Consider the following 27,990-nt stretch of genomic DNA (forward strand, 5'->3'; position numbering starts at 1 on the left):
GAAAGGGTGAATGAGGCAACTTGTATAAAGTTGACTAAAGTTGTATAAAGTGCTTTGATTGGTCAGGTAGAGTACAAAACTGCTATATAAGAACCAATCCATTTACCATTTTACCATTTACTATCTAAAAAGAGCATCTATAGAGAGTTTTTTAGAAGATGGGCGGAGGTACACCAATGTGCAAAAAACTCCTCTCCATAAATAGTAGAACAATTTCACAATTATCCTGAAAGTTTGATGCCCAGATGTACCCTACATTTCATGGTGGTGGGCTGCTCGCTGTAGGCCTTTGGGTCTATCCATATTGGCCCCACATCTGTCCCAAGGGGGCATGTATGGTAGAAAAATGGATTGGTGGATGTTACCTTCTCTTAGTTGAAACACATTTGATATGCTCTCTATGTTCTATTCTCAATAAACTGAGATTTGAATATCACTGTATTCTGTTTTTATTTACTCAACTGTCACAAGGAGTTACAGTCAAATCTTAATGCAAAAATACTGAGAACCACAAAATTATTAACATTTATAAATACACTTTATTTTATAAGCTCTGCCTGTAACATAACTTCAACTGCTGTAAGGTTCTTATGGGGTAAATATATATTTACTTTTCTGTAATCAAAAAGCATGTTTTTCTGTTGATTAGTTGCAGAAACTTAAATTTCCTGACTTACACTACACCATTAATGGGGAACAATACCTTTGTTAATCCAGAAATAGCAATTAAATTAAGCGTAACTATACATTTTATTTAAATCAAATACAAGCACCTTTCTTTACTGTAAGATGAACTTCAGTATATGTGCCGAAACCACACCTGTCCACTCCACACCATTATTTCTGTGAGTCTGACAGCTGGAGATGACTGAAGGTCCCAGTGAAGGATCTATTCCCAGAGTCCACCAGAGTTATCCTCCCTAACCAGTATGTCTCCTGTGCTTGTACATGGATCTTTGCAGAAATACTTGTTGCTGTTCCATGAAAATTTGTGCGAGGACTGGAAAGAGACACTTCTCCCCTCAAATCCCTTCTACATTGATTATGGCTCCATCTGTAAGTGAAGCTGCTATAAAATTTGAGAGATATTAGGCATCAAAACGAATGTTTAATTAACTAAAGTATAAATTTTTGGAAATCACAAGGCAGGATATGAAAGAAATAGTCTTCATTCTCACTGATAAAGTATCATCTTTCTTATTCTAAGTGGTCCCTGCAGGCTCTACATTTACAACCTGAATAGTGAAAAACATAAAAAGGGGTAACATGCATCAACATAATCCACAACCGTGTGAGCTTGCCACAATCACGATAAAATATGTAAATGAATATTTAGCAAGTAAATATATTCACTGACAATTTCAAAGGCTGGACAATCCGGCCCTAAGCTCACACTGCAGTCACTGCACACAGACTTGCCTATTGAGTCGTGGAGGACATATATCTGTAAATGGGTCAGGTCTGCTATTAATCTGACTTTTGAAGGTTTGTCAGTACAAAAGCGAGTAAATGAGAGCTACATTTCCACCATGGTGACAGTGTTTAAACTGTTTTGACATACGTGCTGTTTTATGCCATATTTATTTATATTTTGAAAAGTAAAGTTTTCCACATCAACTATAAAAACTCGGTTTTAGCCATATGCTATTACATGTGCTGACAACTGTCAATAAAAAACATTCTTGCTGTTTGTTCTTTTTTATTCTGATATCAACATCAGAGGTCATTCCACCAATTATGAGAAACACAAGATCTAAGCAAAGGCTTATATTCAGACCACATGAGGGCAAATAAAAAAAATAACCAAGCATGATTTTTTATGTCAGCCCTGCGACAGACTGGTGACCTGTCCAGGGTGTACCCTGCCTCTCGCCCTATGACAGCTGGGATAGGCTCCAGAGCCCCCCGCGACCCTGAAAAGGATAAGCGGAAGCGAATGGATGGATGGGTGGATTTTTTATGTCATTTGTTGTGGGTAATGTAATAAGTTATTATCATACAGCATGTATACTGTTGCTAAGCTTCACTTACTTTCAAACATCCTGGAAATCGGAAGAATCGATCCACAGAAGATGCCATCTCTTCTGTGGTTCAAACCACCCTCATCCACCTGGAGCAGAAGAATTCATACGTTCGAAAATGAGATTTTTATTCTCAATGAGATTTTTTACCTGGATGAATAAAGGACTAATAGTATGCTCTTTATGGACTTCTCATCTGCGTTCAACACAATGATCCCGCAGACACTTGTTGATAAGTTACTGACTCTTGGACTGAGTTCCTCTCTTTGTAACTGGGTTCTGGACTTGCTGGCCAACAGACCGCCGTCTGTGAGGATCCACAATGTCTCCTTATCTTCCATAGTCCTCAGCACTGGCTCCCCTCAGGGCTGTGTGCCAAGTCCCCTCCTGTTCATGCTGCTTACATATGACTGCTTACCCAACCATCCAGGCTGTCATATTGTGAAGTTTGCGGACGACACAGCTGTGGTTGGTTGCATCACAAACAATGATGAGACAGGTTGCAGGAAGGAGGTGGAACACTTGGAGGACCGGTGCAGGAAAAACAGTCTCTGAGGAGCATTAAATGCAAAACCACCAGACTGAGAAGCAGCTTCATTTTGAAGCTGTGAGACTTCTCAATGCATAAATGGACAAGAGCTGATATTGTAGCACCTTAATCACTAATGACACTTACTGACACTGTCACTTTATCAATGCTGGTCATCATGCCCTTTTGCTGCTAAAATATTTATACCTATATTTATACCTACATTTTATATCCATGCTCCATACTGGTACTCAGGGTGTTGCACTCTATGTCTATGTGAATGACAATAAAGCTCCTTGAATCCTTAAAAAGTGCTGAGCTGTCAGAGGAAGACTGGGGACATTTAGCCTAAGCAGACCATGTTCAGCACCTCCATTGGTGAAGCGGCTGCACTGAGCTGCAGCTGCAAGGTGGTTGGTGCCTGTCATGGTGCTAAACCTCAAACCAGATGGTGGACACTGGATCTGAAGTAAACCATCATGCTGAAGGAGCCGCATTACCAAAAACCAGGGGATGAAAGAAATGGTCTTCATTGTGGCTGAAAAACTGTTAGTTAAGTAGTTCTTTCTTTTCTAAATAGTCGCCTCAGGCTGTGCCTTTACAAGGCTAATTGTTAAAAACTTAAAACATATTTAAATATGTGCATATGATCCACAACTCTCCATCTTGTCCTATAAACAATTAGTACTTGGTAAATTATATTCAGACATTTTCAGTCTATTAAAAATAATACAACAAGGTGAGTGTAGACCTAACCAGCCATGAGCACACATAAGAAGCCACAATGAAGGACAGACTGGCTTCTGCAGGTTCTGCTTTTGAAAAATCATCTTTATAAAATAATCTGTCGATTTCTGTTGGCTCAGTTTCCTCCTGTTTATCACTTATAAGCTTAGGTAAGCAAGTTGTCTTTTGGTTGGGCTTAGGGCCCTTTAGAGTTTTGTTATTTTGGCATTGCTCACTGCTGACTTAAATAAATGGCTGCATAGTATTTTGAAAAGTATTCTGTTTTTGCTCTTTCTTGGGTGGTGTGTGACTGGAGGGTCACTTTTCTTGTTGCGTTCAGTTCCCTCTTTAGACCAAGAATGTAACAGCATTAAATGACAGAAAAGCTTTTTTTTTTTAAGAACAAATTAAATGGCCCACACAAAGTAATCTTTACCTTGAGAAAGCTCAGTAATATGAGTCATTGTTTTTTAGAGTAGTCGTTTAATGGTTTAAGAAATGACTGTGCCCCCCAATGACTTTGTCACCAAACACATCCTTCCTAGCAAGTAAGCCACAAAGAAGTCAACATTTTGTAGCAGACGTGCATGTCTGTACCAGTAGATGTCTGACTCATCGTGTGGTCACAGTGCTTGCGAACATTATGTTCTTTAAAGAATACTGAAGCAGAACCACTTTATAAACTAAAAGAATATTTTCATATCAACAAACGTTTTAATAATTTTTGTTTCCTTTTGTCTCCTTATGAATAATCTAACCAAAATAATCTACAGGGAGTGCAGAATTATTAGGCAAGTTGTATTTCTGAGGAATAATTTTATTATTGAACAACAACCATGTTCTCAGTGAATCCAAAAAACTCATTAATATCAAAGCTGAATGTTTTTGGAAGTAGTTTTTAGTTTGTTGTTAGTTTTAGCTATTTTAGGGGGATATCTGTGTGTGCAGGTGACTATTACTGTGCATACTTATTAGGCAACTTAACAAAAAACAAATATATACCCATTTCAATTTTTTTTTTTTTACCAGTGAAACCAATATAACATCTCCACATTCACAAATATACATTTCTGATATTCAAAAACAAAACAAAAACAAATCAGTGACCAATATAGCCACCTTTCTTTGCAAGGACACTCAAAAGCCTGCCATCCATGGATTCTGTCAGTGTTTTGATCTGTTCACCATCAACATTGCGTGCAGCAGCAACCACAGCCTCCCAGACACTGTTCAGAGAGGTGTACTGTTTTCCCTCCTTGTAAATCTCACATTTGATGATGGACCACAGGTTCTCAATGGGGTTCAGATCAGGTGAACAAGGAGGCCATGTCATTAGTTTTTCTTCTTTTATACCCTTTCTTGCCAGCCACGCTGTGGAGTACTTGGACGCGTGTGATGGAGCATTGTCCTGCATGAAAATCATGTTTTTCTTGAAGGATGCAGACTTCTTCCTGTACCACCGCTTGAAGAAGGTGTCTTCCAGAAACTGGCAGTAGGACTGGGAGTTGAGCTTGACTCCATCCTCAACCCAAAAAGGCCCCACAAGCTCATCTTTGATGATACCAGCCCAAACCAGTACTCCACCTCCACCTTGCTGGCGTCTGAGTCGGACTGGAGCTCTCTGCCCTTTACCAATCCAGCCACGGGCCCATCCATCTGGCCCATCAAGACTCACTCTCATTTCATCAGTCCATAAAACCTTAGAAAAACCAGTCTTGAGATATTTCTTGGCCCAGTCTTGACGTTTCAGCTTGTGTGTCTTGTTCAGTGGTGGTCGTCTTTCAGCCTTTCTTACTTTGGCCATGTCTCTGAGTATTGCACACCTTGTGCTTTTGGGCACTCCAGTGATGTTGCAGCTCTGAAATATGGCCAAACTGGTGGCAAGTGGCATCTTGGCAGCTGCACGCTTGACTTTTCTCAGTTCATGGGCAGTTATTTTGCGCCTTGGTTTTTCCACATGCTTCTTGCGACCCTGTTGACTATTTTGAATGAAACGCTTGATTGTTCGATGATCACGCTTCAGAAGCTTGGCAATTTTGAGACTGCTGCATCCCTCTGCAAGACATCTCACTATTTTTGACTTTTCTGAGCCTGTCAAGTCCTTCTTTTGACCCATTTTGCCAAAGGAAAGGACGTTGCCTAATAATTATGCACACCTGATATAGGGTGTTGATGTCATTAGACCACACCCCTTCTCATTACAGAGATGCACATCACCTAATATGCTTAATTGGTAGTAGGCTTTCGAGCCTATACAGCTTGGAGTAAGACAACATGCATGAAGAGGATGATGTGGACAAAATACTCATTTGCCTAATAATTCTGCACTCCCTGTACACCTATGCTGCATTATACTGCATGTATGATGTCCATCTAAATAATCTGCATACAAACATCCAAAGTCACTCTTCTATTTCCTTTCTGTAGGTTTAAGTAAGCCATGTGATGTGACAGCAAGTAACAGACAAGCTAAATGAAATAAATGTGACCTAAGGCCACATTCTGTAAAGGCTGCTAGAAAAAAGTGTAAAGGTTGAATATACCGCTTGTGTGTCGGATCATGATTTGGTATGACTATGATACCACTTTGAATTTATGTTTAGAAATACAACCTTTAGTTGTTAATCATAGTTCTTTATGCTATTGTTCATGTTTCTAATGTCTCAGCTTATTGTTTATGATATAAAACCAACTAAAGGCTCCAAATTCAAATATAGAAATATGAAAAATCTCTCAAAGAATTAGAGTCAAATAGTTTACTTTATTTTTTATGTAAAATTCAAAGAAGAAAATAAGCTGTCAGGACAAAAAAAACTTCTCAGTCCATGGTTTGAGGTTCTCGTGCCTCGTAGATGGCAGCATATTCGGAGGTGTAATTATCATCGGTCTCTGGAGCAACATCTGACTCAAAGGCCTGCAGCTCCACTGCAACCTGACCAGATCCAACATCTGTATTTTCCTCCCGATGATCACCCTGTGAATAAATCACCATTGTAGCTATTTTCTGAGCAGTGAACATTAGTGTTTGAAACAGCCTTTAGATATGGAAACTCAGTTTTAAAATAGTTGAATAACAAATGGTCACTCACCTCACCCTTGTTGTCTTCAGCTCTGTTCGGACCTTTTGAGATAAACAAAAAAATTTGTAATGTACCTGAACAATACCCTGCCATGGAATTATTATACTTTACTGTCTCTAAACCTGTGCTACTAGCCTGTGTGACTCCGCCAGTGTCCATAGAAAATAACAGGGATGATGGCACAGACCAGAAGAGCTAAGCTCCCTGAGACAATGATGACCATTGTAGTGTCTGCACAAAACAAAAGACTTTCCTTTAGTTTGGAGAACAGCAGGTTCAAAAAACAAATCAAGACAGTTGTCCTAAACACATTTTAAATCTTCTTATTTTTATGGAAAAAAAGCACTGATCAATATCTTGTGTCATGTTAAAATTTAATTCTGTTGATAATATTCCCTGTATTCTAGGAGTAAAGTTACTTTTATGGTGTACCACTTTGCCAAAATTTGTGTGACAAATGTGACAGTATAGTTAAAACTTTAAATTTTCATTTATTACATTTTTTTAATCTATGACAACATTTAAAAATTATCTCAGGTGAACTACAAAACATGACATTGTACACTGTGTCGTTATCTATTTAACAAAACCTAAACCAAAATGGAGAAGCACTGTGTGGAAAAACTAAGCAAACGTTTGATGCTTGCATGGGAATTAAGAAGGAAAGTGAAAGGTTTGTAGCTTGAACCTATTCGCTGGAACGTTGAAGGCAATATAATTACACAGCAAGCAAGACACGAAGTAGGCAAAGTTCTTCGTGTTACTCATGCATGAGGGAGACCTGCCTGGAGCCAAGTGTCGTTCCACCACTTGACCCCCATCAGGCTCTCAGCCAGGTTCCCCATAGCACTCCTTTTATTGTGGTTACATGAATATGCATAGGGTCATTAACATATAGCATCTTACATAGGTATACATGTGAACAAAGAATACTGTGTGTGTGTGTGGGGGGGGGGGGGGGGGGGGGTCCTCTTGGTCAGGAAGAGGGTAGTCTCCCCCTCACCCTAGATGGTTCACCCTAGATAACACGGTGAGGAAGTCCAGCAGTTCATCTAAACAAAAAGCACTTAGACTAGAACAGACGTAGCTACGTTAATCCTACCGTAAAACAATAAAACAAGGTACGACCTCTCTCATGCTCCTAGAGTGCTCTCTAATGCACACAAAGTTTGCAGACTATTAAGGATCAAACCTCTACCAATCTACAACTAATTATAAAACTCTAAGCATACATAAGTAAATATTTCTAAGCATAAATGACAATCAACAATCCAAATCTAACAGAAAGCAGTAGCCAGGTGCTGCTAGTGTAAGTGGGACTACCTCTTGCACTAGTTGTAGCAGTTTGCAGGTCTGCAGTATTCAGGTATTCACCTGAATGTTCTTAAGACTTCTGGAACTATGTCCCTTAGACAGATGAGACCAAAGTGGAGATGTTTGGCATTTTAACAGTGCCACATTTGGTGAAAGCCAAAAACCCAAACCACTAAAACAATTATTATATTACAAGTAAAAATTTAAGTCCATTTTATCCATTCTCTTCCGCTTATCCTTATCAAGGTCGCAGGGGGCTGGAGCCTATTGCAGCTATCATAGGGCAAAAGTCAGGGTAGAGACCCTGGACAGGTATCCAGCTGTAGCTAGATTGTGAGTACCACAAATACAACTATGACATCTGCACCATGAATACATCAAAACAACGAAATGGAGAATGTGTAAGCAAGACTGTGGAATGTCATTATTTTGTTATTACTGAGCAAGTATCTTCATGCCATCAGTTGGAAGCAATGCTATGCTGTAGCACCCAAAAAATCAACTTTGGTGTAATGTATAAATCTGAGTCTGATTAAACCATTCTTATCCAGAGTTTTTCTATACATACATGCTGTATTTGTTGTTGTTAAGCTTGCTATCAGATCCATTCAGCCTTGAAATACCTGTGAGTCGGGATGCTTCATGTCTGTTTCTCTTTCCATCTGAGGGTGAAGATGGTGCTGGTGATTGCTCGGTGCTGGATGTAAAGCTGTCATGTGACAGAAGTGCTGTTTTGTTCGGAATGATAGTAGTGGAGGAAGGAGATCTGGGAACAGTGGAAGCTTTGAGAGAAGAGGACGCAGGAAGACTGGTGAGAGATAATGCTTGTGTGCTCATGTGACACTGTTATTAACTTTGTTAATAACGAAGTTAATATACATTTCAGTCTTAATTTAGTTAAGTATTGCAAATGCCAGCCACATACTGGTGGGCTCAACATTAGTGCACAAAAATGGTCAAATGATTGCATTATGCTAACCTACAGTTAAAACTTTAACCTTAAAATGGGTCACCTGCACCAATGGAGGAAACCTGCAGGAAACTTAACCTACCTTCTACAACTATGAGATTAATTTCCCGATACAACACATTCAAGGTTTTCTCCACTCCACAGCGATATCTCCCTGTGTCCGCTTTCTCCAGCTTCTTTATGGCCACATTGAAGACTCCATCTTCTCTGCCATTGTTAATGCTGTATCTCCCTTGACTTGCGACGGTGGATCGCCTCCTCTCGCTCTGAATGAGAATGCTTTCGCTGGAGCAGACTCCTTTGCAGAAATACATGCTGTTGTGTTTGGCACCGCTGTCTCTGTTCCAGCTACCGGAGCAGAGGATGGAGACCTCACCACCAACACGGCCGCTCACCTCTAGCACTTCTGAGGCCACCATACTCACAGCTGCAGTTTGACACAAAAAGGCCTGGTTACAGCTTAACACTGGCTCTAACCAGCATACAAATGTGGTGAACACAAATTATATTTCTTGCTGTACTGACTTCTTTATCTTCTCATGCATTTGGAAAAAACATTTCATTTCATTCAAATTGAAACTTGATGTCCACATGACATCATGGATCATGCCCTACTAACCTGCTCAGGGTTGATCTTTATGTTTGTTTTCTCTGAATGCTTGTCTTCTATCTTTCCATTTTCTCCTCACCCCAAATGGTTCATGCTTTTTTCCCCCTGAGTCTAACACCGGTGAGTTTCTTTCTTTCCAAGGGAACCATTCTCTTTAGCTTTACCTTATGATATAAAATGCACTGAGGAGAGTGCTGCTCTGCTATAAAAATAAGATCAACTGATATACCATAGTTAACTGTTGGTTTGAGTCAAGGAAATTATAAAATACAGTTTAATGGCATTAAAAGAAAGCACTGTAGACTTCTAATCCTTCAAAGATTCTCTGCAAATTAGGAAAAAAATGCATATCCATGCAGAGAAGAGGCTAAACAAAGAAACCTTTTATTTCACAGCCAGAGTTAAGTATCCTCAAGCATTATAAAAACATTGATGAAAAGATAAACAGTTTAACTGATTTCTGCCAGACAAGCTCTCTGATATTTGTTTACTATTTTTGAAAGGGACTATTTTAACCCAAACCATGGTTCTTTCATAAACTTAACCAAAATGTGACTGAAGACTAAATTTAAAATATATATAAAATACAGACTACTTCATAATTTATTATCCTTTAATTCATTGCATTGAAATAACAACATTTCCCCACTCAATTCTATTCTATCATAATATTATGTTGCCATTTCATTATAAATATGTAAGTAATAAAGTTAAAAAAGCAAAAATATTAAGAATTGTATGACTGTAACTTATAATTAATATAACACAAAAATGATCACACCAAACATCTTAACTTACTCTCTTGTTGTACATATCAATTTAAGATGATATTAATGATATTTATATCATTAATTATATTAATGATAATATAATAAGAGTAGTACATTCAACTATACTGAATAAGATCACTTTTGATGGCTTAACATCATGATTATATTGCATGCATTGCAAACAATTGCAAAAATTAGTTTTTATCTTTTTTTAGAGTTTAATCAAGATTCAAAGTCACTGCACTGCATTACAAATAAAAACCAGTTAAAGTCTATACATCATATTAGAGCAATCTTTGATTGTATTCAGAATAGCCTCATAATTCACATAAATTTAATTAATCAGACATTCATTAAAAGTAAAATATTCTATTTATTTTTGAAATTACTGGAGATGACCTGACAATTTCAAAACTGCTCTAACAGATCAAAAAGATCCATTTTCATTTAAGAAAATGCCATGAAGATAACTCCAAAAAATGATTCACCTACACATATTGCATTTATTTCTTCACTTCAATTCATGTATAAGTACACATTAAAATAGAATATAGCTTTTACTGATTAAAACAAATGCCTCTGGATAGAACTGATCAAAACTCACCTGAGAAGCAAAAAGACACGAGGACATGAAGGGGCTTCATTTTTTTATCCGAGTAGAAAATAAGGTAAGTAAAAAAAATAAATAGCGCAGCAGAAATGTCTAGCAGTCCGCCTCAAATTAGTCATCTGATTCACTGCTCAAAGATTGAGTAAAGCTACAAAGCTGTGATTGTACCAAGAAATGATTGCATCTTGTTTGCCTTCAGCTACTGTCATTATTAAATGGGCATGATGTTGTTTGACCGTCCCTCTTTAGCTAAAAAAAAGAGGGAGAAAGAAACAGGGAACATGCCATATGGAAGCCTTCATCAGTCTTCTAAGAAGAATTAGTTCATGACTCTTTCAGGGTATGAACTCTTCACCACTGGCTCTTCCATTTGTTTTAGTACATACAGTCCATTAAGCTCAAGGGCATCAAACTCAACAAGCAGACTCTGCTGACCATGTCACGGGTATCAGAGGACAGTCTGAGGATTCTTTCATATTGCAAAGTAGCCATTCAAACCACAGCTATATAAGAAAATCATACTTATGTTCATTAAATACTCCCAATGAACTCTAACTAACTGGGATGAGAAGGGGCCAATCCAAGGCATCTTCTTGGCATTGCTATCTCTATTATTAACTAAGAAACTGAAATGCCTTGTCTTCTCAATATCTTAATATTATAACTTTATTAAGAAATTTACTTATTATATTTATGTTTTACAGACATTACCTTGAGTGAACCAGGGCTGCATGGCCCTTTTGATTTAGTCCAAATTAGTCCTGCATGCAGGGTTCATACGCCTTTTTCAGGGCCAAATTCAAGCACTTTTTAAGCACTTTCAACGTCCCTTTTCAAGCTTTTCCACTAGTAGAACTGACACACAAAACAAAACAACGACTACACTACACACTAACTACACAAGACCAGTGTTGGTCAAGTTACTTGAAAAAAGTAATCAGTAACTAATTACTGATTACTTCCCCAAAAAAGTAATCCCGTTACTTTACTGATTACTTATTTTCAAAAGTAATTAATTACTTAGTTACTTAGTTACTTTTTAAAAACACGATTTACAACCTGAAGAGGTGATAAAGCGATAGATCTTTCAGCCCAATTCTACTTTTTCTGCATAATCCATCATACACAATGTAATCAAATGGAAAAGTCTCTTTTTTTAACTTGTTTTATTAGTTTTAATCTTTTAACTTTATGCATCAAGCAAAAATTTAATTGTATGCAACATTCTCTGACTTGAATAAATTAGTTTAACATTTAAACCTATTTTCTGCACATTCCAGCATATAAAATAAAATATTTTTTGTGTTTACACTCACTCTTTCAAATAGATGCAAGTGAAACACAGCAGAAAATAAATAAAGTCAAAGACTCAGCGGCCCTGTTGCTCTATTTTCACCTGTAAAGCAGGACCGCGGTAGGCGGAGGTTTACCCTGGTGCAGGTGTGCCGCGGTCAGTTGAAGAATCCGCGAGTTTCTCTGTGAATTTCCCATTACGTCCTTGCGCACTCGGTGCTTGCTTGGAAGTTTAGGGTTTTTCGCTGTAAAAAGTTTTCTTCCCACGCACAACGGACACTAATGTTTTTGTCACTTTTTATGGAATCAAACTCAAAATAAGGTCAGTACTTCCACGCTTTAAACGCTGCACGCTCATACTCTCTCCCACAATCGATTTATGATCCATTGTTGATCTGCACACAGCTGTTGTCACCAGCGGCTCACTCGCTTATGTCACTGTCATGAGACATTCTCGCAAAAAAATCACGGTTTTAGTAACGCAGCATTCCTACGGGAAAGTAACGGTAATCTAATTACCAATTTTGCAATAGTAATCCCTTACTTTACTCGTTACTTGAAAAAGTAATCAGATTACAGTAACATGTTACTGCCCATCTCTGCACAAGACAACACACTAACTTGAGACTCCAAACATGGTAAACGTCACAAATCTCTCACGTATCAAAACACTCTGGCTGTATCCCAATTCAGGGTCAGCAGCCTTTAAGTACTGAATATTATGTCACTCATTTATGTGAAAATGTTTAATAATGAGGAACATTAAAACATTACTGTTGGCCACATGTCAGCAAAGTTATTTGCCATTAGCGGTGTTTGTACTTTCAGTGTTTACTTGGTTTTAAAGCCTTTAAAATATAATAATACAATAGCTGACCTTAATCTTACAGAGAATGTGATGATTTTATGGATAATTAAAGTCAGTCATATATCCACAAACACAACAAGCTGAAAGTCAGTGATGCTGCTCGGTTTGCAGTCCTGAATATCACGGCACCAGCAGGATTCACTGCACTGTTAATGTTAGCTATGTTATATTGCTGGTGGTGTCGAACTATGAAAGACAGCAACAAGTTTAATATTCAGAAAAAATAAATTATGTATCAGCAGCAGAATGGACCTAAAAATAGATGTCTGTTTCAGTTCTATGAAGCTTTGAGTATTTTGGATTAGTAGCACTGCTGTGTTTGTTGCATCATATTGCTGTAATTGTTTATATGCTTTATATATTCTGAGGTAAGTTGATCTATAGTGTTACATCATATTCTATAAGGATGTTATGTGTTTGTATACTTTCTGCCCAGTTTGACCCATTTAGCAGAAGTCAGCCTGTTTAAGGCTCTGATATCTATTCTGTATGACGTAAAGCAGTTATGACATGGTATGATTTTCTCACCCAATGAAGGAATGTTTTATATATCAGTCTACTCTTCATTCTATCAGAAACAGTTATCACAGCTCGTACATTTGCTTTTTACACATATATGTAAGCATTGAACCACATTTAGTAATGCCAACATATAAAACGAACAATATTTGTCTCTTATGTACAATACACCTATATATACAGTGTCAAAGATACTCGTCTTTGAGTGAAGATTTAAGGTGATAGGAACAATGAATAAATGCAACTTGAATCTTTATTGAAGCTCAGTATTTGACACGGAGTTCAAACTCCCTGCTGTAATGACTAATAATGATTAATATAATAACTATAATATTGGCCATATTATATTTACATTACCATGACTTTAGTCTCATGAACAACATTAGCTAATTGTTATTCACTAGCTAATCTTAAAATGACTGTTCAGTGTCACGGCCCAGCGGCACGAGGGAACAGAGATGGACACAGGTGCAGAAACCAACCCGGAAGCGAGACGATAGGGAATAAATGATTTATTTCCGCCCACAGGCAAACAAAAGCAAAAAACAAAGCGACGCCACCACACTAGTGGCGCGTAGGATTATCTAAGATAATGGAGGGCGACCTAGACACCTCTAGGGAACGGCTGAACAGCAGAGGCAGCGGGGAGGTAGAAACAGGACTAGGTAGGGGCCGGGGCACTGGAATAAGAGGAGATCACGGTCAGTGGGATCCAGCAGACAATCAACGATCCTCCACAGTTGAATTGAGTTGTCTTACTTGGTTTCAGGTGGAGGGGACAGGTGGGGCGGAAGGCCCGGAAACGGTCGAGACGTGGGGAGGCAGGTAAGTGAGTGGTGGGCCGGCAGGCCACGTCGTGTCAGCAGCAGGCGGCCCAGGTCCAGGAAGGCGGGAGTGAGGGAGACAAGATCTCCACTCCAGGTGCTACCTCTGAGAACAAGAAGAACAAGTAAGTCATCACACGGCTTCAGGACAGAGTTATGATGCTCCACTTGACTAACATGGGGATAGCAGATACTCAGGCGATGAATGGTTGAGAGCGCAGGTCTGATATACTGCTGGCATAATTGCTCACAGGTGGACAGCCAGGGAGGAGCAACCGAACTCCGCCTAAAGGAGGAGGGGCCGCTGTCGGAGACCTGCAGGTGCCCACCCAGACCATGACAGTTCAGTACAGAAATGAAACCCAACAATCATGTTTTTACAGTCCCGTGGTCTAAGCCTCAGATACTTATTAAATCACACAGAGCTCATGTAGAAACAAATGAACTAAATGTGTTCTCCTTCATTTCTGTCAAACAAAGCTGTATGACACGTTTCCAGCTGTTAGTATCATGGTTGCTAGGCAACCTGGGTAGCTCGACGGAGGCTAGACCGTCCCATGCAAGCCTCGCACTTCCGGCCTTAGCGGTCTTTGAGTACGCGGCCCTTTAGGACCGTTGAGGCTGTGTACTTTGAGGCTGCAGACTCTGAGTTGGGATACAGCCAGAGGCGCAAGACAGCCCAGGCAGGGAAATTTTGCTTTTACATTTTGCGACTCATTTTATTTTTCCATCTGATAAGAAAACTATTAAATCAGATAGTTATTTGTGGTGAATGAAATACAGTTACACTTTCAAGCACCACATGTGAAATTCAAGCACTTTTCAAACCTTAAAAAAATGCAACATTAAATTCAAGCATTTTCAAGATTTCAAGCACCCGTACAAACCCTGTGCATGTTGTGAGCAAAATCTGTGATGTGCAATGTATAAAACTGAAATAAAGATATGACTTTTAGGAAGTTTTTTTTTACCATATGTCTATGCTTTAGCATGTAGTCGGGTAAAAACGACCCAAAACACAAAATAAAAAAATTAAATAACCTTCTACTAATACTTTTATTGAATTAGGACAAATGTTAACATCCTGTGCAGAAATACATGGGTTCAATAAATAAAATTAAATTTTCTTTTGTGAAATGGTTATCATGTGCATATATTTTGATAATAAAGAAAGCATTATTCAGAGATGTCAGAACTAGTCCGGATTCTGAATAAAGGCCATAAATGAACAACATTGGGATGAACATCAAATTCGAAATGTAAATGAAAAAGAAGCAAATCTAAGTAATAACCACTGCAGGTGCAGTCAAGCCTGCCTGGTGATGTTGGCTGGTGGTTTGTGTAGAGTGTGCCCTACCCAGCACCATCTTTTCTTCCTGATTTCTTCCTCTATTGGGAGTCGACAGGTTCTTTCCCATAGGTTGATGTTGCTGATGGTGTCTGGCCAACAAATGTGGGGGTTCCTTTTGAGACAGCTATTGAGGAATGTTTATTTTTTTGAGGTCTTTTTTTTCCCAGGTGTCATCCCCGTACAGCAGTACTGACTTCACGTTGGATGCCCAGATGTTCTTGATGTGGATGAAGGTGACTATTGTTTTGCCAATCCTTGCCTTGACATCTGCATCGGTTCCACCTTGTTGGTTGATGATGCTGCCCAAGTAGGGGAAACAGTGTACTTCCTCTAGAGCAGCGGTCCCCAACCCTCGGGCCTCGGACCGGTACCGGTCCGTGAGTCGTTTGGTACCGGGTCGCGAGAGTTGAAGCTCAGGTGTGAAATGTATGGTTTTCAGGGTTTTTATCGGTTTTCAGCGTTATTTTGTTATCGTTTTTATCGTTAACTCGGTTTCCCTGGGTCTTTTCACGTGTGTTATGAATAAATCTTCTTTTTTTTCGGTACCGGTAATAGTTTTATTTTGTTGTATTTATCCACGACACCTTAAAGGCAGGTCCGTGAAAATATTGTGGGCATAAACCGGTCCATGGCGCAAAAAAGGTTGGGGACCGCTGCTCTAGAGGACTTCCATTAAGGATGCTTGGGTTGTTGCTATTGGAGTTGATCTTGAGAATTTGGGTTTTCTTCTTGTTGATGATGAGTCCACCATGTGCTGATATAGCTGCCAGTGCATTGGTCTTTTTTTTGCATCTGCTGCTGGCTGTGAGAAAGAAGTGGCAGGTCGTCAGGAATGTCTAAGTCATCAAGCTGACTCCAAAGGGTCCACTAAATTCCATTCCTGCATTCACTGGTGGAAGTCTTCATGATCCAGTTGATGACGACAAACAGACAAGCAGGCATCCTTGTCGGTCTCCGGTCTTCACCTGGAAGCTGTTGGTGAGTTGCCCTTCGTGGATTACTCTTCAGGTCATGACCTAATATGAGCCCTTGATCATGTTGACCATCTTGGCTGGGATGCTGTAGTATGCTGGAGGAAGTTCCAATGGCCCTCTCAGTCCACACCAGGGGCGATTTTAGCCCATTTTTGGGGGCACCCCCAAAGATTTCTTACTTTTTTTGACAATATTTGCTGTTTGTGTGACACACTACTAAAAATATAAAAAGCATACAGTACTGTACTTGTTTGCGACATAACATTGTAACAACAAAAGTATAGATAACCCCCCCTCCCAAAATGGTTTGTTCCAGCTCGCCTCTCCCCTACTCTGGCTTTAGCACTCTTGCTGCCAGAGCGATGGTGGCTGAGACACAGCGGAGCAGAGGTGTAAGTGCCTGTATACATTGTATACATTGTATACATTCTACCACAGGCAAAGTTGCCTCCATTTTTATAGTTTTTATTAATATTTTGTAATAATTTATTTGAAATAATTCTGTTTTGGGAGTGTTTTTTATGTATCTGTATTATATTATACAAACACATTAAAAGTGAATCTCTGTCCAAAAAATGCACTGTTTACTTTTTACTCACTATGAGCATCATTCATAATTCTCCCCCAGTAATTAAGGAACTATATGTATTTTTTTTTTTATTACAATCCATTCTTCTTTTGCAGCATTTAAATAACCTTGATCAGATTTGATGGTTTTGTTACAGACTTTTTAAAAAAGTGTTTTGCTTTTCTTTCACAAATGTGGGGATTAAATTGTGTTAAAATGTACAAAACAGTGATGTCATGTTTTGTGACGAGGACCCAGGCACAGAGAGACTTGATGAATTTAGGAATCTTATATTAATAAAGAAATTTGCAGACTTGCACAGAGATGGTAAAATTATGATGACTGATAACGGAGACGAAGACAACAGGCGATGAGGACAGGGAGGAACAGGGGTTTAAATGCACCAAAGTGACAGTCAGACAGAACTTGGGACAACATTTAAGGATGCAGGGACTGACAGAGACAGGTTTATCTTGCCTGGCTGGGCAGCTCTCCGGGTGCTCAGCACCCCCAAAGCTCTGATCCTAGAATCGTCCCTGGTCCACACTGTCAAATGCCTTCTCCAAAGACTGTTCAATTATGATGCATAATGTTGTGATCTGATCTGTGCATGATCGGTTCTGTTAGAAGCCTGCTTGTTCATCTCGTAGTTGTGAATCAACAATTCCCTTCATCCTCTCTAGGGCTACATCCACATGTACACGGATATTTTTGAAAACACAGCTTTTTCTATGCATTTGGTCCTTTCGTCCACACGTAAACTGCATTTAGTATCACTGAAAACTGATATTTATAAAACCTCCTGCCAGGGTAAAGATTTTCGAAAACTCAGTTTTTGCGTTTATGCGTGGATGAGGAAAAGAGTCACGAAACGTCAAAGGTGTGCACCTTTTTGACGTCATGCTGTGCGCCACGTTATTGTTTACGAGACAAAATTGCTACAATGGCGGATATAGACAAAATACTGTTGCTGTTAATCTTACTATAATTTTTTACACACTTACATATACACATTACTGTCCCTCCATTTAGAAAGACAGAGGCGTCAGTGTGAACTTCATGCCTCTGATTCACCTACAGCAGTGTTACTGTATTATGTGTTTAACCTGCTTACATTTTTATCATGGTGTAGTTTTGTCTTATGAATCCAGATAACAGAATGATATCCTTGTTTAACTTATGTTGGCCTCTGGTAAAGGTAATCTAATGGGATGTATGACTGCCAGTGGAACTAGGTCACTAGTGTTTACTGATGATGTGACTACTGATAGAGGCAGCAGGATGAATCTTGATGTGTACAGAGCTATACTCTACTCAGATTCAGCCAAATGCTGCAAAACTGATCAGGTCGTGAGTCACATTGCAAACTGATAAAAAACATACTGTAAAAGAAACCCAAAAATTTCTTAAAGCAAAGAAATTGTCATGGTCCTGAGTCTGAGGACTCAGTGTTTTGTGTTTCCTTATGCTTTTGTTCATTCCGAGTGTGTATTCTGTTGTGATTTTGCCATTTGTTAGGTTTCTGTTCTTTGCCTGCCTGCTCCCACTTCTCTGTGTTCCCTCTGTCTGTCCATGGTGTTATTGTGTCTGCTCATGAGTCTGCCTGTCATGTTCAGTGTCCTGTCTGATTCTCTGTGTCTGTTAGTTTCCTGTTTTATTCTGAAAGTTCATGTCTCATGTCAGTGTGTTCAGTTTTACCTCTCCCCTGTCTCGTTAGCCTTATTGCTCCCAGCTGTGTCTCCCTCCTGTGGCCCATTCCCTGATTACTCCCCGTGTATTTTAGCCCTGTGTTTTCCTGTGCTCTCTGTCGCGTCGTCTGTTTAACTCCGTGTCCGTCTGCATCATTCTGTGTAACCTGGTGTTTAGTCTGCGTCTCTCCGCCATCTTTCATTGTGTATTTTGTTCCTCCCCCTGTGCGTGTTTGGTTTAAGTTGAGTTCTTTAGTTTTCCCCAGTTTAGGTTGGTTTACTCCCCGCTCTGCTCTTCCTGTTTTTGTCCCCTTATCACCTCTGCAAATAAATATTCACTCGCACCCCAGTCAGTGCCTGCATCTTGGATCCTTTACTCAATTCACCACACGACTGCTGTGCAGCCGTGACAGAAATGGTATTCTTCAAAAGCAAGTCAATCACATGAGCCTATCCCAGTTGAGTTGGGAACCACAATGGTGTAAACAAACCTTTGGGTTCTTGACATTGTTTGTGGACTTGATTTCCATCCTAGTATTACAAAAAAAAAAAAATCATCTTAAAATGATTAAAATGGAAAATGTGCTAGGTTTTCTCTGGATTCAGATTAATAGTGGCTTCCAAAGCTTTTATCAATATTTTTTAGACCTCATATTTAGAGTTCAAGTGAAAGTTATCATATACAAGCTCAAAACCTAGAATTAATTCCAGATCTTTAATCTGCTTAATTTGTCATAAAAGTAACAAGAGAACAGGACTCAGACCATGGAACCTATCAGCCAACAATCCAGTTACTTTTGAACCTCTAAAACTGGGGAAATATTTATTAAAAAAAAAAAAAAAGAAAAAAAAAGTTGCACGTCCATTAATACAATGTTAATACAATGGTTAAACCCCTTGAGATGTATCTTATAGTCGGCACTTTAGTTATATGCTGTTTGATTTAAACTTAACTGTGGTGGTTTACAAAGGCAAAATTTCAAAGAGATTAAATTATAGAATTAAGTACCGGTATGCATATTTATAGCGGCAGCAGACAAGACTTTGAATTTAAACCTTGTTAGTCAAAAGTGACATCGCACTTAGTGAATGTAGGAGACTCGGACAGTTCCCCTCATAGTGTTCCTTTCATCTCTGTAGAATAGCAGACATTATTTTGAAATACTCACAGAGCAATAAAAAAACCAAACAAACAAAAACAGTAAGACTACTCTCTTTAACATTAAACAATTTTAATGTCTTTATTGTCCAAAGATAGCACAACACTTGTGATTTAAATGTCACTCCTTACAGCATCAACTGCAACACCACTCATTCAAACACACATAAAATCTCTTGATGTCAAGAAGCAAGTCTCTCAGAAAAGGAAACTTTTTATCTATCATTAGAAATGTTATAAGACCTCTATACTAACTATGTAAACATTGCAATGGAAACGTTCCTGTTGCAATTTCTTACAAAAAAATAAAAACTTCTTAATGAGACTTTTAGAATGAACAAGAGCTCCCGCAGAATAGTGCACATGAATTTTATATACACTCAGTGTCATCAAAATATAATATTCAGTAAATCAAACACCACACAGTATCGGTCATATATTTACATTCTAGTATGTGAATTGCTTCACCCATTCAGGTAAGCGTGTTCCAAAAGGTGGTTCTGACACTACAGATGATCAAGTAGACCGAGGATGATCTGACTCATCAGTTTGTCCTATATTGGCTGGAGTGAGTTTAACCGCCACGAGTAACCACGTGATGTTTGAAAACATTTATATTGGCAGCTTTGTTTTTGTTTTGTTGGTATGATTGTCTTTTTTAAGATCGAGGAAGGACCTGAGCAATTGTGTCCCGCGCGCTCTGAGTGAGCCGCTCTGGGAACCTGACCTCATACTCTACTATTAGGTCTCCCCGACGATCAGGTCGTTTGGGATAAGGTAGCCCTTCTCCACTAATTCGTCGCTTCATCCCCGGATGCACAATATCTGTTGATGACACAGTGACTGTTCTGCCATCTACTGTGGGTGCATTGACTGTACAGCCACACAAAGCCTGGAGAATCAGAAGATAAGATAAAGAAGAAAAACATTAGGAATTCCAGTTAACTTCATATGTCATTTAGTTAACATTTAAATTGATTAAAAAAAAAAAAAACATTGAAAATGTATTTTTAAAGTTATATGTACTCTTACTTACATCTCTGAGTGAGATCTTAGCGGTGTAAATGATGTCAGAGCCGTCACGTTTGAACACTGGATGTGGCTTGTCTTTCAACACAAATGCAATGTCAGCTGGAATGTTTGTAGGAGTCTCGTCTCCCTCTTTAGGAAACGTAATTTTAGTGCCCTCTTTCCAGCCTTTCTTTATTTGCACCTCTAGGATTTTCTCTTCTTTCCTTAATGTTCGGCCATCAGGGTTCAGCCTTTTCCGTGAGATTTTCATTTTTTTGGTGCAACCTGACAACACTTCCTCCAAGGTCACCCGGAGATCGTGAACTACAGGAGGATCCTGCTGCTTCTTTACCACACTAGTGTGACCGCCCATACCAGAGCTGAAGGAGCGAGGGAACCCACCCATTCCCCCCATTCCGCCGCCACCCATCCCAAAGCGGGCAAATGGCTCATCAGTGTCCATTTCCTCATCCATGCCTCCATTCCGCCCGCCAAAGAACTGTTCAAATGGGTTACGTCCACCGAAGAACTCTGCAAAGATGGCATGGGGGTCACCCTGGAAGGTGTAGCTGAAGGTGCCAGGACCACCACCACCACCACCAGTAGGGCCTCCGCCTTTCAGTCCTGGAAGCATAGTAGAAACAATCAGATTAAAAGGATTCAGTTTGGGTTTGGCACACTGCAGTAAGTTTGTTTGTTTGTTTTTTTTATTCTTGTAAGAAACAGTTGTTAGTCATCATTATCTTACTTTTGTGCAACTTATTTAATGCAAATTACTAATTTTAGATTTTTATTAGTAATGATTTTAAAATATCCCATACACTAATGAGGTTCACGTGAATGCTGGTATAAAGAGAATTTTATCATGTTTTTTCATTTAAACAATAGTATGAACAAAGTTATTTTGTGCTTTGATTTTGCAAACACCCTTTAAAGTACAAAAGCAGATGTGAAACTAGCATAACACTAAAATCAGCCAGGAAACAGGGCTAAAACACATTTGTCATGTTAGAATTAATAGCACCCCCCCCCCCCCCCCCCCCAAAAAAAAATAAAAATAAAAAGTGGCACAAACCGCTGCTGTATAACCAAAGTTATACAGCAGCTGCTGTTTAACTGTGTGCCAAAATATTACTTGTCAGCATCCTTATTTGGAAATGCTCTCAGTTCAGGAGGTACCAAGAAGAATGTGAAGAAACACAACACGAATGCTTGTGTAATGCTGTGATCACTGGGGATAACTGAGGTTTCCACTGCATGAGTGCACTGGGTAGGTGATTTTTCACAATTTTACCAGGCTTTACTAGGAGTAACTTAAGTATTCCATGAGAGTAGCTGGGATATGTCCAGTTGGGTGCATGGAGTGGCACTGCCCCCCTCTACCAATACCCTTGCGCTAGAGTACTGTTAATCTCACAATGTCCATCATCATTGTCTAACAGCATGAATAGGAGCAATGGTGGACTGCAGCTTAGTACAACGAGGACAACGCTGAAGCACTTGAAGGTTATGCTTCCACTTCACTATACTTTAGATGTACATTTTTTACATTGATATCCATTTATTTTAAATCTTTACTTTGTTGTTGACTTTGAAGACTTTAAACTATAAGCATTTTATGCTTTATACTTTGGCTTGTTGTAATGTTAAAACCTCTGTGCTAATACTTAAGTAGAAGTTTCCACCATTTCAGGTTTTTGTGAACTAAAAATATCAACACCGAGGTTAGCTAGTCATCGTTAGGGCCTAAAAGCCGAGCCCCCCGCCCCTTTCCTGTCCCGTCAGATGCAGAACCCTCCAGCTTCTCTACGTACTTCATCAAGTTCTTGCAGAAACATGCAATGCGAGTATTGCCGTCAGCAGACCAGCTCTCCTGTCCTGGCTCAGAGACAAGCCACTGACTGAAGGTCGGAGGACAGGAGAGCCAGGACAGCGCCATGACACACAGGATTATCCCAGTTTAGTCTACACATGTTCAGAACTGTTGTTTCCACCCAGCCTTGTTGACAGCTCGTAGCTCCAACTGTGTTAAACGTTATTCTGACGGCGCCTTGACGATTATTGGCCCCGCAATATTGCATGATTTAGAAAACTTACCTTCTTCGCCAAAACGGTCGTATATATCTTTTTTCTTAGGGTCGCTCAAAACGTCGTAAGCTTCAGCAATCTCCTTGAATTTCTCCTCGGCTCCCGGTGACTTGTTTTTGTCAGGATGATAACGCAGAGCCTGCTTACGATAAGCTTTCTTGATGTCGTCCTCCGATGCTCCTTTCTTAATCCCCAAAATCTCATAGTAGTCTTTACCCATTTTGACCAACCAGTGGTCTAACCTGTTGTAGCTGTTGGTAAATTGCTGGTGATGAACTTCTGCCGCACGTCCTCAATCCTGACTCAACTCGATCCGCTCAGCCCCGCATATTTTCTTTATAAACAGTGTGGAAACTTCCAGAGTTTTCCATAACCAGCCTGAACAATCTCCTCGGTGACGCTGCGCCAGGGACACGCCCAGCGGGACGTCACGCCATGATGCCTTCATGTGGTGTCGGACATATTTCTCAACCTACGTTTCATGCCTGATCCAAGAGTGTCAAACATATTTTAGTTTACGGGCCACACACAGCCCAATTTGCTTTCAAAAGGGCCAGATCAGTACTCCAGTAAGTACTCCAGAACAACCTACTGAAAACATTTTCTGCTAATTAAGCAGAATTTGTTTTTATTTAAAATTATATTAATGACATATAAAGCCCCACACTCTTAGAAAGGATGTGTTAAAAAATGACACAAAAAATGTGTTGTTACACTATTAACACATTTTGTGTAAATTTTAACATAACATGTGTAAGAAAATGTGTAAACATTGAAAAAATGTGTAAAACGCTTAACACACTTGATGTGTTGCACAGTTTAACACATTTTGTGTGTTATTTTCAGAATCTAACAACAGGACCTAAAATTAGCAGCTCAGTAATTTGATACTAGCCCTGTGTTTAGTGAAATAAATTGTAGATTAACAATGTATTATAACTATATTAACTGAATAAATAAAATGTTTAGTTATTGTTTGTTTTCCTTAATCCTTTCCTCATTACTTTCAACAAATAAAACATTTTATAATGTAATGTGGACCAAGGTATGGTGTACTAAAATTCTGAAAGAGGATTAATTTTTTATTTCTCAATATGTATGGCATACCAATTAATGGCCATGGCTATACTATAAGCATAAGTATCCACAAAGAACAGGCTTAATTTTGACCGTAACATGTGAATACAATTGAAGCAAAAGTAGAAAATGAAATGAGTAAGAACACACATGCTTAAAATTGAAACAAATTCTGCCCAGCAACATGACATACCGGCGGCGGCGGGAAGGGGGCGCTATCTTTCGCGCCAATGAGACAAAGGAGACAAAGATGGAGGTTACGTCGCCTAGTATGTTGTCAGACCTTACAGTAAGTATCATTTACCAGTTTATCTTAATGTACTGAAAATATGCCGGGTTTCTGGAAGAATGTGAATTTATATAAAATATAGGAGTTTAGAGTTTAAGTTAATTACTGCTTAACTATACCTAGCTAACCTTAATGTAACAGTCTTGCTAACATATCCTACTCTTAATTTTATTATTAGTTCTTGGATTTCGTGCCATACTCCATTAGAGTTAATGTGTTTTGGTAGTATTTTTATGTATTACTTTATTCATGTATTTATCTATTTACTTTATTTATGTATTAGAGTATTCAGAAATTGCTCTTAGAACCAGTGTGGTAGTTGGCTAGCGGCTCCGACAGGCATTATGTTGTCTATGAGCAACGCCAGAGTCAGCACCTAACCGTAGCAGTGTTGAGTAAAATGACAATATTGTCGTTAGCTCTGAATATAGCAAATGTAGTTATCACCGCGACCATTCGTTTACTAGCAGAGAATAGGAATAAAGACTGAGTAACTTTAACATGAAATATACCTCATATTGACAGAGATAATTATTTTTTCAAGCAGTTAAAGCAGTTTTTGCATCTGGTATGATTAACTAAAGTATGTGCACATTCTTTTTTAAGGCTTATTGCTGGAAACATGCTCTGATATAGTTTCTTTTTTATGCAGAACTTCTGAGGAAGTAATAGTCAGTGTTATTTAAAAAACCAAACAACAGCAACTTGACCATGCAAATTATCTTACTTATTTAGCCATGTGTTTCATTTTTTCAGCACACATATGACAACTTAGAATCTGTCAAAGTCCTTGTAACCACTTTTATAGATGAGAAAGAAATTTGTAAAAAAAAAAAAATTCTTATTGTCAGCAGTGCCACAGACATCAGACATCACTATTAGTCAGGATCAGATTTATTCACCAAGTAGCAACTAGAAGATAAAATCAATTTATTTATTATTCAGAATTTCTTTTAGTCATTGCGTTATAATCACGTAGTTAAGAAACCGCCTTCTTCTGCTGCAGCTTTTTGAGTAAACTCGTGCTTTTATGCTCTGTGGAAATTTGCTGTCATGACTTTGAAGATTATTGCAGAGAGGTAAAGTGTCTGGTGTTGCCTTTACACAGTCTACCATTACCACAGAAGAACAAAGTCAACCCCTGAAGTCACTCAGGAAAGCCCCACAGATTCTTAAGGAGTATGAAACCTGTCGGTGCCATCGAGGAGGCTCCTTGTGAAGACTTGCATTGGGGATTTGGTGGAGAGGTGTGGTTAGTAAGTATCGCACTTTACTGTACTTTGTTAAAATTTTGCAATGAATGTTTTCCTTTAAAAATGTTGAAGTGCACAGAAGTAAAAAAGTTTACCTTTGTTTTCCAGTTACCCTCTTAGTGCAGAGAAGCTAACTGTAGCAAAAAGCATCCTCACCACTTTTCCACCCTTAAGTGGCAGGACAGGGGGAAGGATTTGTAAGTAAATTTAGCATTTTAATAATGTAAATTCCACTACATACTGTAAATTGCACTTGTTCCCACTTACTGTGTATCGTTTAACCTTTATCTAATTATTTATTAGAGCTTTTTTTCTCAGTTAAAATTGCTCAGCTGTTACCCATATACCTCTGTCCTTTCTTCCTCAGGAGCATTATTATGATCCAGTCTCTCATTGTGGATTCCTAGAGACTAAACTGCGCAACCTTAGACGGAATCTCGACCAGGGGCAGAGACATTATAAGAAGCGAAAAGTGACAGATGACTGTGGTGAAGACAAGAAGCTCAGGCGAGAGGATGGGAATACCAGCAGCACAGATGAGTGGGTCACCCAAGTTATTGCGGCCCTCAGCTGAGAACCTTCCAATTATCATGTCAGGCATGGAGGAAACATACACCAGTCTCAGAGCCTGGAATATTCGGAGAGTACCCACGGTTTTTGGACATGCCAAGTCTGGTAAGTTGCTTGGTTCTCTGGTAATGGTTTATGTACTCCTTCTCCACTCAGTTGTGTTTTGCATACAAAGTATGTAACAGGAGTCGATACATTTGGAGGTATGTTTATGAGCTCCTAGTGAATATTTTGAAAGTTTTATAACTTTAGAGTTTGATCATTACTCCCTGCGCACTGATTACAATGAGCATCACTTTTCACATGGTCCAAAATCTTAGTCGTACCACCAAATGACTATCTAATAGTAGGGACATCAAATGACAATGCAGAAAGTGCTGCTCGTGGAAGTGAAAACCCTACAAAAAAATCACCTAAATCTGTATGAAACTCTGCTTTCAGCAGCACTATTTTCAACAAAAAAGCTCTACAGGACAAACCGCAGACAGACAACATAAGAAATTGTCTGCTAGAAAGTTGAACATCAGCTAAAAAGTCCTAATTTTTTCTCAGGGTCTGATGGGACCCAAATCATAGCTAAAATTAAGGAATAATGGACTTGTATTCAAATACCACTCCAAGTAAATTGTTGTTTAACTGTGTAGGTAAGCTAGATGTGGAATGGATAACAGAAATGTGATACTGTAAAGTTTGATCTTAGCCATACAGCTACCAAATGGACAGAATGTACTTTTGATTTAATGTATTTAATGCTTCATTTTAAACTTAAACACTTCTTTTATTTCCGTAGGCTGGACTTGGAGTTTGGCAATTTTACAGGAGGAAAGGTGGATCTCTTTTTGCGAAAATGGGAAGCCAGTATCATTCCGAAGCTCAAATCAGTAGCTGCCCTGGAAACAAGAACCCCCCCGCCATGTGTTAACACACCTACTCCCACCAGTTGGTGCCAGTCGTTGCAGCCTTTTTTGCACTGGTATGTATTCAGTAAAGTTCTCACGGTATTTACCTGAGGAAAGCATTTGTCTACACCTCACTGAATACTATCTTTATCTTCCCCCATCTCCAAGCCTGGAACAAGTATTGCATCGCTTTGCAGTGATCCTGAAGCATCATCCACAACACACCAACCCCAGCTGATATGCATCGGTGATCTAAAGAGGGCAACCAGGCAGTACATCATTGTTGCTAAGAATGACAGAGTAACCATTTCTCTGAATGATGGCCTGACGTGTGCTGTGGATAAGCTTTTCAAACTGTACTGGGTATGTAACTTGTCCTATCCAGCACCACTTGGCTCCGTCTTCACCTTCTTTGATTTTGTCTATGACCTGCCGCTGTCCACCCAAAGGAAAACCAAAGTACTGGAGCTGATTGCACAGATTAAAGGATGCAAGTAAAATGTTCACCTGTCCAAAATGTAGAGAGTCTCTGTTCACAGAGGTGAGAAACCTCATTTGGCATCTTTGCCAAATACACTGCTTATCAGGACTGACCATTTTTATGCCTATGCAGTGGAAAGGTCAGACAATATGAACTGATTGGCTGAAATTTTTGATTTTTGTATTTAAACCCAAGGTACAAAATTGTATAACCTGGATGCTATATTCGCCAAAATGTATGTTTTTCTGTTTGCATGCAACTGCACATTTGTTAAATGTTGACAATTTGTTGAAGATGACAATTGTTACCTTTAAAAATTTTAATTCATGTATTGTCTGGATTATATCAGAACATTATATATATACACTCAACAAAAATATAAACGCAACACCTTTGTTACTGCTCCCATTCCCCATGGGATGGACGTAGAGACCTAAAATTCATTCCA

The 27,990-nt window shown here is 39.0% G+C and overlaps 2 protein-coding genes and 1 long non-coding RNA gene across 4 annotated transcripts; 1 reads left to right on the plus strand and 2 right to left on the minus strand.

Moving 5' to 3' along the window:
• Positions 1 to 6,088: 6,088 nt before the first annotated feature.
• On the minus strand, positions 6,089 to 10,751 carry LOC147328238 (uncharacterized). The gene is made up of 6 exons (XM_086297662.1): positions 10,625 to 10,751; positions 8,723 to 9,067; positions 8,294 to 8,452; positions 6,492 to 6,587; positions 6,366 to 6,397; positions 6,089 to 6,250 (listed from the first exon to the last, which is right to left on the minus strand). Exons 1-6 carry the CDS (start codon positions 10,662 to 10,664, stop codon positions 6,095 to 6,097), a joined length of 828 nt encoding a protein of 275 aa, XP_086153788.1. The 5' UTR covers positions 10,665 to 10,751; the 3' UTR covers positions 6,089 to 6,094.
• A 9,179-nt stretch (positions 10,752 to 19,930) lies between these two features.
• On the minus strand, positions 19,931 to 23,394 carry dnajb1b (DnaJ heat shock protein family (Hsp40) member B1b). The gene is made up of 3 exons (XM_086296466.1): positions 22,983 to 23,394; positions 20,911 to 21,509; positions 19,931 to 20,766 (listed from the first exon to the last, which is right to left on the minus strand). Exons 1-3 carry the CDS (start codon positions 23,191 to 23,193, stop codon positions 20,533 to 20,535), a joined length of 1,044 nt encoding a protein of 347 aa, XP_086152592.1. The 5' UTR covers positions 23,194 to 23,394; the 3' UTR covers positions 19,931 to 20,532.
• Positions 22,315 to 27,985, plus strand: LOC147328240 (uncharacterized). 2 transcript variants are annotated; one of them, XR_015129931.1, is made up of 7 exons: positions 22,315 to 23,542; positions 24,231 to 24,339; positions 25,448 to 25,595; positions 25,701 to 25,789; positions 25,960 to 26,267; positions 26,953 to 27,135; positions 27,230 to 27,985. It is a non-coding gene; the product is annotated as an uncharacterized LOC147328240 (long non-coding RNA). The 2 variants fall into 2 exon arrangements; XR_015129930.1 differs by having other exon boundaries at positions 22,318 to 24,339.
• Positions 27,986 to 27,990: the final 5 nt, after the last annotated feature.

Source organism: Aulonocara sp. 'chitande type north' Nkhata Bay, linkage group LG6, assembly GCF_057382095.1.
Source record: "Aulonocara sp. 'chitande type north' Nkhata Bay isolate Kocher_YH1m ecotype deep benthic linkage group LG6, A_spYH_male_GT1.1, whole genome shotgun sequence".
Taxonomy (NCBI): Eukaryota; Metazoa; Chordata; class Actinopteri; order Cichliformes; family Cichlidae; genus Aulonocara; species Aulonocara sp. 'chitande type north' Nkhata Bay.

What these genes read in the sequence shown, in the direction of transcription:
- LOC147328238 (XM_086297662.1), bottom strand. Translation starts at nt 10,664, where the DNA reads ATGAAGCCCCTTCATGTCCTCGTGTCTTTTTGCTTCTCAG. An exon ending in CGTGTCTTTTTGCTTCTCAG is followed by an intron (nt 9,068 to 10,624) that starts GTGAGTTTTGAT and finishes GTCAAACTGCAG; the next exon opens with CTGTGAGTATGGTGGCCTCA. An exon ending in ACACTGGCGGAGTCACACAG is followed by an intron (nt 6,398 to 6,491) that starts GCTAGTAGCACA and finishes TTATCTCAAAAG; the next exon opens with GTCCGAACAGAGCTGAAGAC.
- dnajb1b (XM_086296466.1), bottom strand. Translation starts at nt 23,193, where the DNA reads ATGGGTAAAGACTACTATGAGATTTTGGGGATTAAGAAAGGAGCATCG. An exon ending in CGACCGTTTTGGCGAAGAAG is followed by an intron (nt 21,510 to 22,982) that starts GTAAGTTTTCTA and finishes CTATGCTTCCAG; the next exon opens with GACTGAAAGGCGGAGGCCCT. An exon ending in CTAAGATCTCACTCAGAGAT is followed by an intron (nt 20,767 to 20,910) that starts GTAAGTAAGAGT and finishes CTGATTCTCCAG; the next exon opens with GCTTTGTGTGGCTGTACAGT.